The following is a 15,077-nucleotide window of genomic DNA, read 5'->3' on the forward strand; positions in this document are numbered from 1 at the left end:
CTTAGAGACCCAGACTGATGTATAACACAATCTTAAAATGATCTACTTTGATTTAGATACCAGCATCATGAAACCTCTAACACAATAAATGCATTTGACTTGGTGAAAAGCTGTTTTTTTGGACCTAACTTACTTACCACTTTTCCCATGTGTTTTTTTTCCTCCGTGAAATAATGGTCTCTTCCAAAATATTTGTGTATGGTTTCCTAGAAAAAAAGAATGGCTCAACTTACCCCTTTGGCTCAACTTACCCCTTACCCCTATCTCCCCTACAATAAATATAGGTTATATTGCATTACATATGTTGGTTTGGGAGTTACCTGGTTGGTTGGGAGTCACATGGTTAGCTTTTGCTCATTGACTAGTCTTGTCTAATGTCTAGTCTCCTGTGTTTGTGTGCAGGTGGACCTGGAGCCAGAGGGCAAGGTGTTCATCCTCATAACACTTAATGGCTCCTTCATTGATGGTAAGGATTTTTCATTGTGTATATCACACCAACCATCTATCTATTTCATCCATAGATAGTATTGCCATCTCCCTCCCTCTCTGTTCGTGTCTTTTTATTTATCTTACACTAAGATGGCACACATTCTTTCAAGTCCTTAAATATTCAGTAACACTTTGTTCTGTTCGACATAATGTCCCTCCTCCCTCTAAAGTTAATTGTCTGTCTGCTTCAACACAGCCCCTGATGCAGCTGATTACGTACAGGCTGTCAGACACAGATATTCAGCATCACAGAAACCTGTTTGTGTGTGCGTTCATGCATGTGTGTCGTGTGACTGACTTACTGTAAGTCATACTGCAGATGCTTTGACTGATGGGAATCTTATCGACTTCTTTGTTTCCTTTCCAGTAGAACATTGTTGCTTTAATCATTCATATTTTATCCTCTGTTCTCTGTCTGACAGACATACTCCCCTCTGGGTCGTTCCATTTAATTTCAGCAAGACATCTCTGATTTTTCCGAAATCGTTTCTGTAGTTAGAAACAGAAAAGATTAGCATTCCTACAATATTATTTTGTTGAAATATAATTTGACCTCTGATAATTTTTTGTTGTTGCCATTTGTAGGATTCATATAATATTCAATAAATATAGTACCTAACATCCAATTTGGACCAAACATTTTTTCTAACAGTGAGTAAGACACGAGTAATCTAAATAAATTGTCAAAAACCACCCACGGACCCCCCATCCCACGGCCATTCCAACCAAATAATGAGTATACAGTATCAGTTCTCTGTGCTTGACAAGTAGTATTGGGCTGCGGCTCGGAGTATTGTTTCTTCATCTTATCTAATGCATTCTCCGTGAAATTGTTGCTGGGTTTTTTTCTGCTCAGGGAAATTGGTTATTGAAGTTGTTAGCTTTATGTCCCATTCTACCTCCTTATATTACCAGGTTTTGACCACTAGATGGTGCTGTTCCTACTATTAGGTGATTCGTTTTAAAGGGGATTTTTTTTAATGACTTCCTCATCTGTACCCTACATAAACAATTTTCTGTAAGGTCCCTCAATCGAGCAGTGAATTTCAAACACAGATTAAAAGACCAGGGAGGTTTTCCAATGCCTCGCAAAGAAGGGCACATTTTGGTAGATAGGTATATATAAAAAAGCAGACATTGAATATCCCTTTGAGCATGATGAAGTTATTAATTACACTTTGGATGGTGTATCAATACACCCAGTCAACACAAAGATAACTCAGTTTCCAGAGAGGAAGGAAACCGCTCAGGGATTCACCATGAGGCCAATGGTGCCCTTAAAACAGTTACAGAGTTTAATGAATGTGATAGGAGAAAACTATGGGTATACTTGTAATCGTTAAGGACTGAAGAGTTTTTCAGGATAAAAAAAAGACATGGAATTGAGTCAAGTACAGGCAAAATTCTAGAGGAAAACCTGGTTCAGTCTACTTTCCACCAGACACTGGGAGATGAATTCACCTTTCAGCAGGACAATAACCTAAATCACAAGGCCAAATCTAAACTGCTTACCAAGAATGTTTGTGAGTGGCTGAGTTACAGTTTTGACTTAAATCTGCTTGAAAATCGATGACAAGACCTGAAAATGGTTGTCTAGCAAAGATCAACAACCAATCTGACAGAGCTTGAAGAATTTTGAAAAGAATAATGGGTAACTGTTGCACAATCCAGATGTGGAAAAAGCTCTCACAGTACCCAGAAAGACTCACAGCTGTAATCACTGCCAAAGCTGATTCAAACGTATTGACTTAGGGGGTGGAATACTTATCTAATCAAGATATATTACTATTTTATTTATTTATTTATAAAATTTTCTTCCACTTTGACATTTCAGAGTTTTGTGTAGATTGTTGGCAAAAAAATGTATTAAATCTATTTTAATCCCACTTTGTAACACAACAAAAGGTGGAAAAAGCCCAAAGTTAGCATTTGAAACAGTGGCCAACAAAACCAAAGCATGGGTTGCTGTCATACCTTGTCAATAGACTGCTTATTGGCAGGGGTTGGATTCAGGGAACCGAAAATCATTTTTTTTTTTTTTTTTTGGAGGAACAGAACGAAAACTAAGAACGAAAGTGATCTATACTGTTCCGGAACAGGACCGTTATATTAAAAGCATGGGAACAGGTTAATAACATCCTTTTTTCCCCCAGTCCCACAAAAAAAATCGCAACAAAGCGCCTATGCAAAGCCCAAACTGTCACTCAGAAACGTATTCCAGTGTCTGCCTGTCTGCCAGCTGAAAATCTTGCCAGAGTGTGAGTGTGTAGGCAACCTGTTCCTCGCCCTCCCTCCAAAGCATGCATAGTCTACTGTAGCTACTGACGTTACAGGCGAGATTCAGAAATTAGGGAGAGAGATTTTTAATTTGAGAACAATGGATTTACTTTTTCATTGCTAGTTAAGTATACTATAACGTTTCACATTGGATTTATTAAGTACAAAAAAGTAAGACTTTTTGTTTTTATTTTAATTCTGGTGCCGCTCTGTACACACAAGCTTGTTAGCTAGCTAGCTTGTTAGCTAGCTCTGGTCTAGCTCTCAAACTCTAAGCAACATTATGTGTAATTTAATGGAACTAAGAGTCATTATCAAGGGCTAGCTCTGGTCCAGCGTTAGTTAAGCCAACTTTCTGAAGTTCAAAGACGTTCCTTCACAGAAGCCGTTCCTCTGTAGGTATAATTCTGTGGGCCTAACTCAGATAATGCATGTCATAGCAACAAGATGCCCAGCGCCCTCCTCACCACAAAATTTCAATCGCATGTTACACCCTACACTACACTTGTTTGTCCAATGCCTATATAGTTGAAGTCGGAAGTGTTCATACACCTTAGCCAAATACATTTAAACTCAGTTTTTCACAATTCCTGACATTTAATCCTAGTAAAAATTCCCTGCCTTAGGTCAGTTAGGATCACCACTTTATTTTAAGAATGTGAAATGTCAGAATAATAGTAGAGAATGATTTATTTCAGCTTTTATTTCTTTCATCACATTCCCAGTGGGTCAGAAGTTTACATACACTCAATTAGTATTTGGTAGCATTGCCTTTAAATTGTTTAACTTGGGTCAAACGTTTCGGGTAGCCTTCCACAAGCTTCCCACAATAAGTTGGGTGAATTTTGTCCCATTCCTCCTGACAGAGCTGGTGTAACTGAGTCAGGTTTGTAGGCCTCCTTGCTCACACATGCTTTTTCAGTTCTGCCCACAAATTTGAGGTCAGGGCTTTGTGATGGCCACTCCAATACCTTGACTTTGTTGTCCTTAAGCCATTTTGCCACAACTTTGAAAGTATGCTTGGGGTAATTGTCCATTTGGAAGACCCATTTGCGACCAAGCTTTAACTTCCTGACTGATGTCTTGAGATGTTGCTTCAACATATCCCCATAATTTTCCTCCCTCATGACGCCATCTATTTTGTGAAGTGCACCAGTCCCTCCTGCAGCAAAGCACCCCCACAACACGATGCTGCCACCCCCGTGCTTCACGGTTGGGATGGTGTTCTTCGGCTTGCAAGCCTCCCCCTTTTTCCTACAAACATAACGATGGTCATTGTGGTCAAACCGTTCTATTTTTGTTTCATCAGACATCAGACATTTTTGTTTCATGTTTCATCAGACATTTCTCCAAAAAGTACGATCTTTGTCCCCATGTGCAGTTGCAAACCGTAGTCTGGCTTTTTTATGGCGGTTTTGGAGCAGTGGCTTCTTCCTTGCTGAGCAGCCTTTCAGGTTATATCGATATAGGACTCGTTTTACTGTGGATATAGATACTTTTGTACCTGTTTCCTCCAGCATCTTCACAAGGTCCTTTGCTGTTGTTCTGGGATTGATTTGCACTTTTCGCACCAAAGTACGTTCATCTCTAGGAGACAGAACGCGTCTCCTTTATGACGGCTGCGTGGTCCCATGGTGTTTATACATGCATACTATTATTTGTACAGATGAACGTGGTACCTTCAGGAGTTTGGAAATTGTTCCCAAGGATGAACCAGACTTGTGGAAGTCTACAATTTTTTTCTGAGGTCTTGGCTGATTTCTTTTGATTTTGCCATGATGTCAAGCATAGAGGCACTGAGTTTGAAGGTAGGCCTTGAAACACATCCACAGGTACACCTCCAATTGACTCAAATTATGTCAATTAGCCTATCAGAAGCTTCTAAAGCCATGACATAATTTTCTGGATTTTCCAAGCTGTTTAAAGGCACAGTCAACTTAGTGTATGTAAACTTCTGACCCACTGGAATTGTGATACAGTGAATTATAAGTTAAATAATCTGTCTGTTAACAATTGTTGGAAAAAATAACTTGTCATGCACAAAGTAAATGTCCTAACCGACTTGCCAAACTATAGTTTGCTAACAAGAAATTTGTGGAGTGTTCGAAAAACGAGTTTTGATGACTCCAACCTAAGTGTATGTAAACTTCCGACTTCAACTGTACATAGTTTGCCCGCTCCATAGCAAGCTCCTCTATCCATTGAAGCAATTTAATGTTGAGCTTAATGTAAAAAGGAACAGAAAGGAACTATCTAAATTGTTCCTTTTTTTGTGGTTCGAACTGGTTCAGAACTTTATTTTGCTGGTAGGAAAAGTGGAACGGAACGATAAAAAGGATGTTTCTGTTCAGAACGAAACGATTGGGAAATAATTTCAGTTCCAACTTCTGCTTACAGAGGTAGAAAGAACATCACCATCTAGTGGTCATAACCTGGTAATATCAGGATGTAGGATGGGATATAAACCTATTGACTTCAATTACTAATTTCTCTGAACAAGGGGAAACAAACTTCACCAAATTCACTGAGAATACATTACATAGGATGAAGAAACAATACTCTGAGCCGCAGCTCCATACTACATAGAAAACTGATACTGTATACTGGTTGTTGGAATGGCATTGGTGTGGGGTGTGGAGAGTCCGTGGCTGGCCTTTGACCATTGTTTTGGATTCCTCAGGTCTTACTCCTTGTTAGGAAAAAAATGTTTGGTCCAAATCGGGTGTTAGGTACTTTATTTATAGAATATTATATGAATCCTATCAATTAAAATGGCCAATTTGGATGCAACTAATTAGCTTAATTTCTCAAAGATAAAATAATATTTCAACAAAATAATGTTGCAGGAATGCTAATCTTATCTGTTTCTAACAACATAATTGATTTCAGAACAATCTGAAATGGTGGGTGTCAGTCCTCTTTCTTGTGCTTTTTGAGTAGGAACAACCCCCCTAGCAGTTTGTACAGTACTCTGTCATAGTTAATTCACCACTGAAAATCATCAAGACCTTATCTAAACTGCATCTGACCGATGCACTGTATAGATCATAACTGCACTGAGCTCTGCACATTTCTCTCACTTTATCATAATATAACTCCAAAACATCTGTTTTAAAGATCCCTTCCCTGATACATGTATGGTTGGGAGTGAATGCTTTAGAGAAGGTCCATCCATTGAATTACTGTGTTTAGCAAACTCTCACCCTCAAGTTCCCTTTTTATCTGCTGTCACTGCTGACTGCTTTTCAAACCCTGCTCCAATAAGCATGTAGAACGTGCATGTTTTCCCAGTGAACAACCATAGTGTGTTTAGCTGCTGTGTTTGTTTGTATTTAGCTGCTGTGTTTGTTTGTTTGTGACTGCCCAGCATTGCTGTATGTTCCGTCTCATACCCTAACTCTCCTATGTTGTTCTATTCTGCTGTGTGTTTAGCTTTGCCACAACACTGTTATGGGGGTTATTGTGATGTGGAAGGAAATCCAGGGGTTAGGTTCAGCACTGTAGGAGGGCTGCTTTTGACCATGAGTAGTGTTGGCAAACTGGGACTTCATACAGGAACTACCAAGACCTGACCATAACTCACTGATCTGTATTATCCCTTTGGAAACTCGTCTCGCATTACGTCTGCTCAGCTCTAATGATGGTCCATGATAGTGGCTGACTGGATGGTGTCACTTAGGGGTGCACCAAGTGACATTTTGTCTTATATCCTAGTTCAATAAAGAGAAATAACTAGTTTTTTTTGCTGTGGCGAGCAAATCATTCAAAAGCAGTCAATATCTGACTGTTGAATGCCGTACTCGCTGTAATACTCCACCATCTCTCTCTCTCTCTCTCTCTAGGGTGTTGGGACTCCACATCATGCACGTTTCTGTTGTATACTTGTGGTTTCCACACCTCACAAATAAAATGTCAGTTTAAAAACGACTCTAGACATACACACACACACAAACGCGTACCATCCATGATATGCTTGTTGTGTACTCATTTTAACATGTCTGTCTGACCTCCATCCCATTGTGTTCCCTGGGTTCTCAGATGACGCCACGGGGAAGGCCAAGGTGTTCAAGCAGTTCAACAGGAAGAGGCAGGGGGCCGTGAAACGCAAGATCCATCAGGTCAACGGACACAAGTTCATGTCCACCTTCCTACGGCAGCCCACCTTCTGCTTCCACTGCAAAGAGTTCATCTGGTAAGGGCACACACACTCCACTGCCCTTACCTCAGAGAGTTCATCTAACGTGGTACACCAACTGTGACTGTATTGTCAATTGTGTATAATAGAAACAGCCCATTACAATGTCTTTATTATGTAAACATTATGCCTTGCATGATTTCTGATTGTCAGGTCTTTGGTTACAGGGGTGTGTTTGGGAAGCAGGGCTACCAATGCCAAGGTAATTGACACTGTTTTCTTTGTTGGGTCTTTCTTTCTGCTTTCTGTCTCTCTTTTCTCCTTCACACCATTCTGTGACCACCCGCCCACTCAGACAGGAAGTAAGTGCTACTCCACAGAGACTGAGCTCTCACACCTCTTTTATTATAAAGTTGCTAAACCCAACCTCCATCTCAACATACGGTGCCTGGCCTCCATCTCACAGACACTCTGTTTAAAGTTCACTTTCATTAAAATAATTTGGCATCGTGCTCTTTCTCTGAAACAATTGATTAAAATCACCAACGTTTCAGCAGGAAGATGCCTTTGTCAGAGTTTCTTTCTCTAAATGAAAGGATCAGTGACAGACATGGTTTGATTGTTTGCTGTTTAGTTTCCATGTTTTCATTCTATCTGTGTCTGTTTCCCAGTATGCACCTGTGTGGTTCACAAGCGATGTCATCAGTTGGTTGTCACGGTGTGTCCACGTATGAAGAAGCCTGTCAAGGAGCCGGTGAGACAACATACAGAGACCAGCCATTTTACCTTCGTCACCAAACCCCTATTCCACTACAATAATGCTGTAACAGCTCTGTCATGTCATCACTATGACACCCACACCTGCATGCATTCTCCAAAAAAACACCCCTCCCCCGTCAATGGAATGTGTTCTGACAATGCAAAGACAAAAAGTTGTCTTTTTACCTGAAATACACTGTGAAAAAAGTCAGGGGATTCCAGAGTCAAAATAGACTGTTCTACAGGTGCATTGTGTTACAGCTGATAGACCTTAGACGTATGATGAACATACATGTATTCAGCCGCTGTGTGTTGATCAGGGACCCTGCCCAGGATGCTGTTTGTGTTGAGTTGTTCAGTGAGGCAGAAAGGTGTGGGCCAACAACATCAAGCTACTGAATATTATCACACATATTCTACAAGTACACTAAAGACATTTTAGGGAACTTGTCTCAAACTGAGGTTCAATGTATGCTGAACATTCAAGTTTCATGTCTCGGTCTACTACACATATGAACAAACCATACCACTGAAGAAAAATAGGAACTAGACAGATTGACACATGACTTATTAATATACTGGTATGTGAAGAAAAACATTTATGTTTTGAGAAGTAGCATAATTACTTGCTAATTAATTATGATGCCATATGATGGTTTGCTTGAGCAAGCCTAGGTCAATGGGGTGACATACTGATGAAATCTCATTCACAGACCACCAACCAAGGCTTCAGTATCAACGTCCCTCACAAGTTCAACATCCACAACTTTAAGGCACCCACCTTCTGTGACCACTGTGGTTCTCTACTATGGGGCCTTGTCAGACAGGGTCTACACTGCAAGAGTAAGATTCTTTCTCTTTAATTTCTCATACTCTCTCTTTCTGTCGGATGTTTATAGACAGGTAGAAATCTGCACGGCTTATTAACCTGTACTTCCTGTGTATTGTGTGTCTGTCCTCTGCAGGCTGTAAGATGAACGTGCACATCCGTTGTAAGGGCAACGTAGCACCCAGCTGTGGGGTCAACAGTGTGGAGCTGGCCAACAAGTTGGCAGAGATGGGCCTGCAGGCCGGGGGCTTCTCCAAACGGAATTCACTGGTAGGAGAGAGAGAGAGATTAAGACATACATACATACAGTGCCCTCAGAAAGTATTCACACCCCTTGACTTTTTCTACATTTTGTTGTGTTGCACCCTGAATTTAAAATGTAATAAGTTATATTTAAGATCCCTCAGTTGAGCAGTGAATTTCTAACACAGATTCAACCACAAAGACCAGGGAGGTTTTCCAATGCCTCGCAAAGAACGGCACTTATTGGTCGATGGGTCAACAACAACAAAAAAGAATGGTAATGTTTTTAATTACGCTTTGGATGGTGTATCAATACACCCAGTCATTAGAAAGGTACAGGCGTCCTTCCTAACTCCATTGCCGGAGAGGAAGGAAACCCGGTTAAGGATTTCACGAGGCCAATGGTGACTTTAAAACAGTTACAGAGTTTAGTGGGTGTGATAGAAGGAAACTGAGGATGGATCAACAACATTGTAGTTAGTCCACAATACTAACCTAATTGACAGATGGGAAAGAAGATTGCCTGTATAGAATACAAATATTCCAAAACATGCATCCTGTTTGCTACAAGGCACTAAAGTAATACTGCAAAAAATGTGGCAAAGTAATTAACTTTTTGTCCTGAATACAAAGTGATATGTTTGGGGCAAATCCAATACAACACATTACTGAGTACCACTCCATGTTTTCAAGCATACTGAAAATCTACAGCAATACCTGGAAATGGTGGTCTTGCAATGATCAACAACCAATTTGACAGAGCTTGAAGATTGTTTTTTTTTAAAGAACAACGGGCAAATGTTGCACAATCCACTGTGTGGAAAGCTCTTAGAGAATTACCTAGAAAGACTCACAGCTGTAATTGCTGCCAAAAGTGCTTCTACAAAGTATTGACTCGGGTGTGAATACGAATGTCAATTAGATATTTCAGTATTTCATTTTAAATAAATGTGCAAACATTTTGATAATCATGTTTTCACTTTTTCATTATGGGGTAGTGTGTGTAGATTGGTGAGAAAAATGATCAATTTAATCAGGCTGTAACAACAAAATAAGTCAAGGTGTATGAATACTTTTCGAAGCCACTGTACATACAGTGGGGAGAAAAAGTATTTGATACACTGCAGGTTTTCCTACTTACAAAGCATGTAAAGGTCTGTAATTTTTATCATAGGTACACTTCAACTGTGAGAGACGGAATCGAAAACAAAAATCCAGAAAATCACATTGTATGATTTTTAAGTAATTAATTTGCATTTTATTGCATGACATAAGTATGTGATACATCAGAAAAGCAGAACTTAATATTTGGTACAGAAACCTTTGTTTGCAATTACAGAGATCATATGTTTCCTGTAGTTCTTGACCAGGTTTGCACACACTGCAGCAGGGATTTTGGCCCACTCCTCCATACAGACCTTCTCCAGATCCTTCAGGTTTCAGGGCTGTCGCTGGGCAATACGGACTTTCAGCTCCCTCCAAAGATGTTCTATTGGGTTCAGGTCTGGAGACTGGCTAGGCCACTCCAGGACCTTGAGATGCTTCTTACGGAGCCACTCCTTAGTTTCCCTGGCTGTGTGTTTCGGGTCGTTGTCATGCTGGAAGACCCAGCCACGACCCATATTCAATGCTCTTACTGAGGGAAGGAGGTTGTTGGCCAAGATCTCGCGATACATGGCCCCATCCATCCTCCCCTCAATACGGTGCAGTCGTCCTGTCCGCTTTGCAGAAAATCATCCCCAAAGAATGATGTTTCCATCTCCATGCTTCACGGTTGGGATGGTGTTCTTGGGGTTGTACTCATCCTTCTTCTTCCTTCAAACACGGCGAGTGGAGTTTAGACCAAAAACCTCTATTTTTGTCTCATCAGAACACATGACCTTCTCCCATTCCTCCTCTGGATCATCCAGATGGTCATTGGCAAACTTCAGACGGGCCTGGACATGCGCTGGCTTGAGCAGGGGGACCTTGCGTGCGCTGCAGGATTTTAATCCATGACGGCGTAGTGTGTTACTAATGGTTTTCTTTGAGACTGTAGTCCCAGCTCTCTTCAGGTCATTGACCAGGTCCAGCCGTGTAGTTCTGGGCTGATCCCTCACCTTCCTCATGATCATTGATGCCCCACGAGGTGAGATCTTGCATGGAGCCCCAGACCGAGGGTGATTGACCGTCATCTTGAACTTCTTCCATTTTCTAATAATTGCGCCAACAGTAGTTGCCTTCTCACCAAGCTGCTTGCCTATTGTCCTGTAGCCCATCCCAGCCTTGTGCAGGTCTACAATTTTATCCCTGATGTCCTTACACAGCTCTCTGGTCTTGGCCATTGTGGAGAGGTTGGAGTCTGTTTGATTGAGTGTGTGGACAGGTGTCTTTTATACAGGTAACGAGTTCAAACAGGTGCAGTTAATACAGGTAATGAGTGGAGAACAGGAGGGCTTCTTAAAGAAAAACTAACAGGTCTGTGAGAGCCGGAATTCTTACTGGTTGGTAGGTGATCAAATACTTATGTCATGCAATAAAATGCAAATTAATTACTTAAAAATCATACAATGTGATTTTCTGGATTTTTGTTTTAGATTCCGTCTCTCACAGTTGAAGTGTACCTATGATAAAAATTACAGACCTCTACATGCTTTGTAAGTAGGAAAACCTGCAAAATCGGCAGTGTATCAAATACTTGTTCTCCCCACTGTACATACATACATACATACATACATACATACCAATATGAACATACTCAGTAGTTAAATGCTCATCCTGTTGTTCCCCAGTCCACTGGAGTGCAGGGCCAGGAGCGGGCCCTCAGTGTGAGGAGAGAGAGTGAAACCCCTCAGCAGCAGACCAGACAGCTGGGCATCTCTGACTTCACCTTCCTACAGGTGCTGGGGAAGGGCAGCTTCGGCAAGGTGAGACAACCACCATAGAGCAATACCACCATGGACTGTGTGATGGTCTAGAGTTGGGTACCGGTAATTAACGTCTGTGTGCTGTGTGTTCCTATTTCAGGTGATGCTGGCTCGGTTGAACAGCGGTGAGCGGGTGTTTGCAGTGAAGGTGCTGAAGAAGGACATAATTCTGCAGGACGATGATGTTGAGTGCACCATGACAGAGAAGAGAGTGCTGTCACTGGCCAGCTGCCACCCGTACCTCACTCAGCTCTACTGCTGCTTTCAGACACCGGTAAGAGTCTCTCACGCACGCACGCACGCACGCACGCACGCACTGGCAAGTCTGTAGCTGTAATGCCTAGAGTGTCCTGTTGAGGGCAGCAGTGCCCTGACGTTATCTGAGTGGGAATGCAGCACAGTGTGAATGACCCTCTGCATGACAGAGCTATTCTCCCACCCAGTAGCCTAATCTGCTTTAGCTGTTTGAACCCTCGCTGGCCTACTTCACTTTGGATCAAAATAGAGCAGCGTTGAGTGATGGTTCCATGATACAGCCCATTCCCTTCCTCTGTTACTAAAAGTTAACTACCTTTACTCCTTCCTATACCCCTGCTCCCTGTTCCTCAGGCTACCACTTCATATCACACCCATTGTGTTTGATTAGCCCACCATAAGCTCATTTTGCCCTGGCTCCTATACACAGCTTTCTTATTCTTAACTGCCCCTAGACCCCATCTATCTTAACTTAATAGTTTGCTGTCTTTTTCCTTTGTTATTAGAGGGGGTAAATTGACTTGCTTCAGGTCTAATTGCACCTGCACTCTCACAGAGCCTTTCCACACCATTCATAACCACGACTCTAATGCAGTTGTGTTACTAGTTAATATCTTATAAGCTATAAAAAATGGAGCCGCTTATAGTTTATTCGCCGTTAGTCACCACCTCTAGATAAAATAATTTTTTCTGGGTGTGCGCCTGCTCATGTTTTGTATTCGGCTTGATAATATCTTACCAATGACATGAAGTCAATGTAAGACATGTTTAGGAGATGATCATAGTAAGGTCAATCGAAACTCTATAGACTCTCTACTTAGCTAGTGTTCACAGGGTCTGTTCTACCATGTGCTGGCTAGTCATGTCTGGGACATTTATGACCCAGACAGTACTGCACTTCGTGTTCCACAGGGAAGTGTTTTTTCCTGCTCCCATGTTCTGGAACATGCGGGTGTCTAACTTGTAATGAGAAAAAAGGATGTATGTATTTGCACAGTGTATTTTCTCATTAGTATCATGGAGTTGTGGCTCTGCAGTGATTGCTGCATGAATCTGCTATATGGGCTCATGAAATGTATGAGTATTAGACACCATTACCTCCTTGACACAAGGAATTGGTATGTCCTCGAGCTGTTGTGGAGGTAGTGGGGTTTCATTGTTGTGTATTTGAGAAAGGAGCCATTGTCCCTGTGTTCCAGGACCGCCTGTTCTTTGTGATGGAGTTTGTCAATGGGGGCGACCTCATGTTCCACATCCAGAAGTCCAGAAAGTTTGAGGAGTGCCGCGCTCGCTTCTACACCGCCGAGATCACCTCTGCACTTATGTTCCTGCACAGCAAGGGCATCGTCTACAGGTCTGACACACAATCACATGCTCTTATATAGAGACCGCTAACATTTAGTTGGAGTGATGCCAAGGTGGCCTTTGACTGGTTCTAATCCATCTCGTCTTTTTACGGGGCTGTTGTCAACTTACAGTGATGGCCAACACAAAGGTCTCTGTCAAGCCTCATGTTGATAAAGGTGGCAGCATCATGTGAGCGGCTACGCTAAATGTTGAGTTTATATTTAGATAGCCCTCCGTGTCAGCGCCACATAGCATGACTGCTAGCTTCACGTGACGAGCTAATGTCCTTTCCTGGAAATAGCCTAACGCTAGTACTCCAGGTCTTGCTCTATAACAGTACTAAAGACCTTGTGCTGAATTCTCAGCTCATGGCCCCAGATGTAGCCCAAGTGTATTATGTAAAGTAATGTCTTTATCGTGTCTCAACTATCTCTTCCTTGTGCTCTTTCACCCTGAGGTAAAAGGTTGATAATATTAGCCCATCAGGGGCAATAACATTTTAATAATTGTTTTTGCAAAAGTGCTTTAACCTCGATTTTGGTCCATTAATATAGTCTTGAATCGAAGACCAGAGCTAATAGTACCTGATGTCAACATGTTACAGACCACCAGCTTACCCTTTTGGAGAACACATTAGTTTTAGCGTTTGTCTCGAATGTATTATGACTAGATCGTAATCTCTTTATGTTTGCTGACTGTGCTGTTAGTCATTCTCACGTTTGAAGACCAAAACCGCACACAAACTACCCAGCAAGTACATTTGGTTCCTTGGAAGTTGAGGGAACGTAAGTTTTTGGTTCTGGGAAATAAGCCATAAGTTTCCTGACCGTTTAAAAAACATTCAGTTTTACCGTTCTGAGAACGTACGTGAAAATGTAGCTTGTTCTGGGATCATACGTACAGGAGATTCTGAGAACGTTTTACTATTGTTCCCTAAATGTTTTCCTGGGAGGTTTTATTAACATCCTGAGAACGGAAATTCTAGATTAACTTTCACTGAATGTTTCAATAAGACTATAACACTGCTAGCTCAGGTTAACTGTTTTGCACTCCAAGCACAGATAGGACACATGGAAATGAATTAAATTAGGCAATTATCATGTAGACACATTTTTTTGATATTGTGGCAAGGCATCAGTGAGATTCTAACCTATGATCTTCTGTTATGCTGAACTATTGAAATTCCCCCAGGAGACTGTTGTTTCTTAACATTCTCTGAACTATTTGAGAACATTCACCATATCAAATCAGTTGGAGAACGTTCATAAAACATTGCCAAAACTGTAACTAAATGTAACCATGTTTTGAACTTTTAGGAAATGTAATGAAGTACCAAGAAAATGACGTTATTTTGTCAAGTTCCTTAAATGTGCAGAGAATGTTCCAAAGCCAATCAACTGTTCTGCTCCATTCCCAGAGAGTTGTGGGAAGATAGAATAACCATAGGACAACCACGCTCTAAGAAACATATGGTTCTCAGAACATTATGTGCTAGCTGGGTAACCATTAATATGTAAAACAGTCTGGGTGTACATCACTAACTCCTCCCTCTCCTAGAACTTCCCCCTCACAGTATTTTAGTGAAGCACTTTGTTCCTCTTCGGCTGCAGCTGTTTCACAATCACCAGTTGTAGATGTGATTCTCAGCAAATCAGGATGACTGTTTGTCCCCAAGGTCATGACCACACCTTCACTATGACCTACATCTCACAGACAAAGGTCTAATGTATATTGTCTATGTTAATTCCCTACCCACCCAGCCATGCCTCACAGGAAGTGATGAAGAGGAAGTGAGTGGGTGAGATAGAGACTGCAGTTGGCTTGGAGATAAACACTG

The 15,077-nt window shown here is 41.4% G+C and overlaps 1 protein-coding gene across 1 annotated transcript in view; it reads left to right on the forward strand.

Moving 5' to 3' along the window:
* The window catches only part of LOC120059897 (protein kinase C eta type-like), a 39,635-nt gene that overhangs the window by 13,730 nt on the left and 10,828 nt on the right, over positions 1–15,077 (forward strand). Inside the window, exons 2-10 of the mRNA XM_039008969.1 lie at positions 403–466; positions 6,805–6,958; positions 7,129–7,163; positions 7,573–7,655; positions 8,374–8,503; positions 8,626–8,759; positions 11,504–11,638; positions 11,739–11,912; positions 13,093–13,247. Coding sequence (XP_038864897.1) covers positions 403–466; positions 6,805–6,958; positions 7,129–7,163; positions 7,573–7,655; positions 8,374–8,503; positions 8,626–8,759; positions 11,504–11,638; positions 11,739–11,912; positions 13,093–13,247 — 1,064 coding nt within the window. The remainder of the gene's footprint in view (positions 1–402; positions 467–6,804; positions 6,959–7,128; positions 7,164–7,572; positions 7,656–8,373; positions 8,504–8,625; positions 8,760–11,503; positions 11,639–11,738; positions 11,913–13,092; positions 13,248–15,077) is intronic.

Source organism: Salvelinus namaycush, chromosome 15 (assembly GCF_016432855.1).
Source record: "Salvelinus namaycush isolate Seneca chromosome 15, SaNama_1.0, whole genome shotgun sequence".
NCBI lineage: Eukaryota > Metazoa > Chordata > Actinopteri > Salmoniformes > Salmonidae > Salvelinus > Salvelinus namaycush.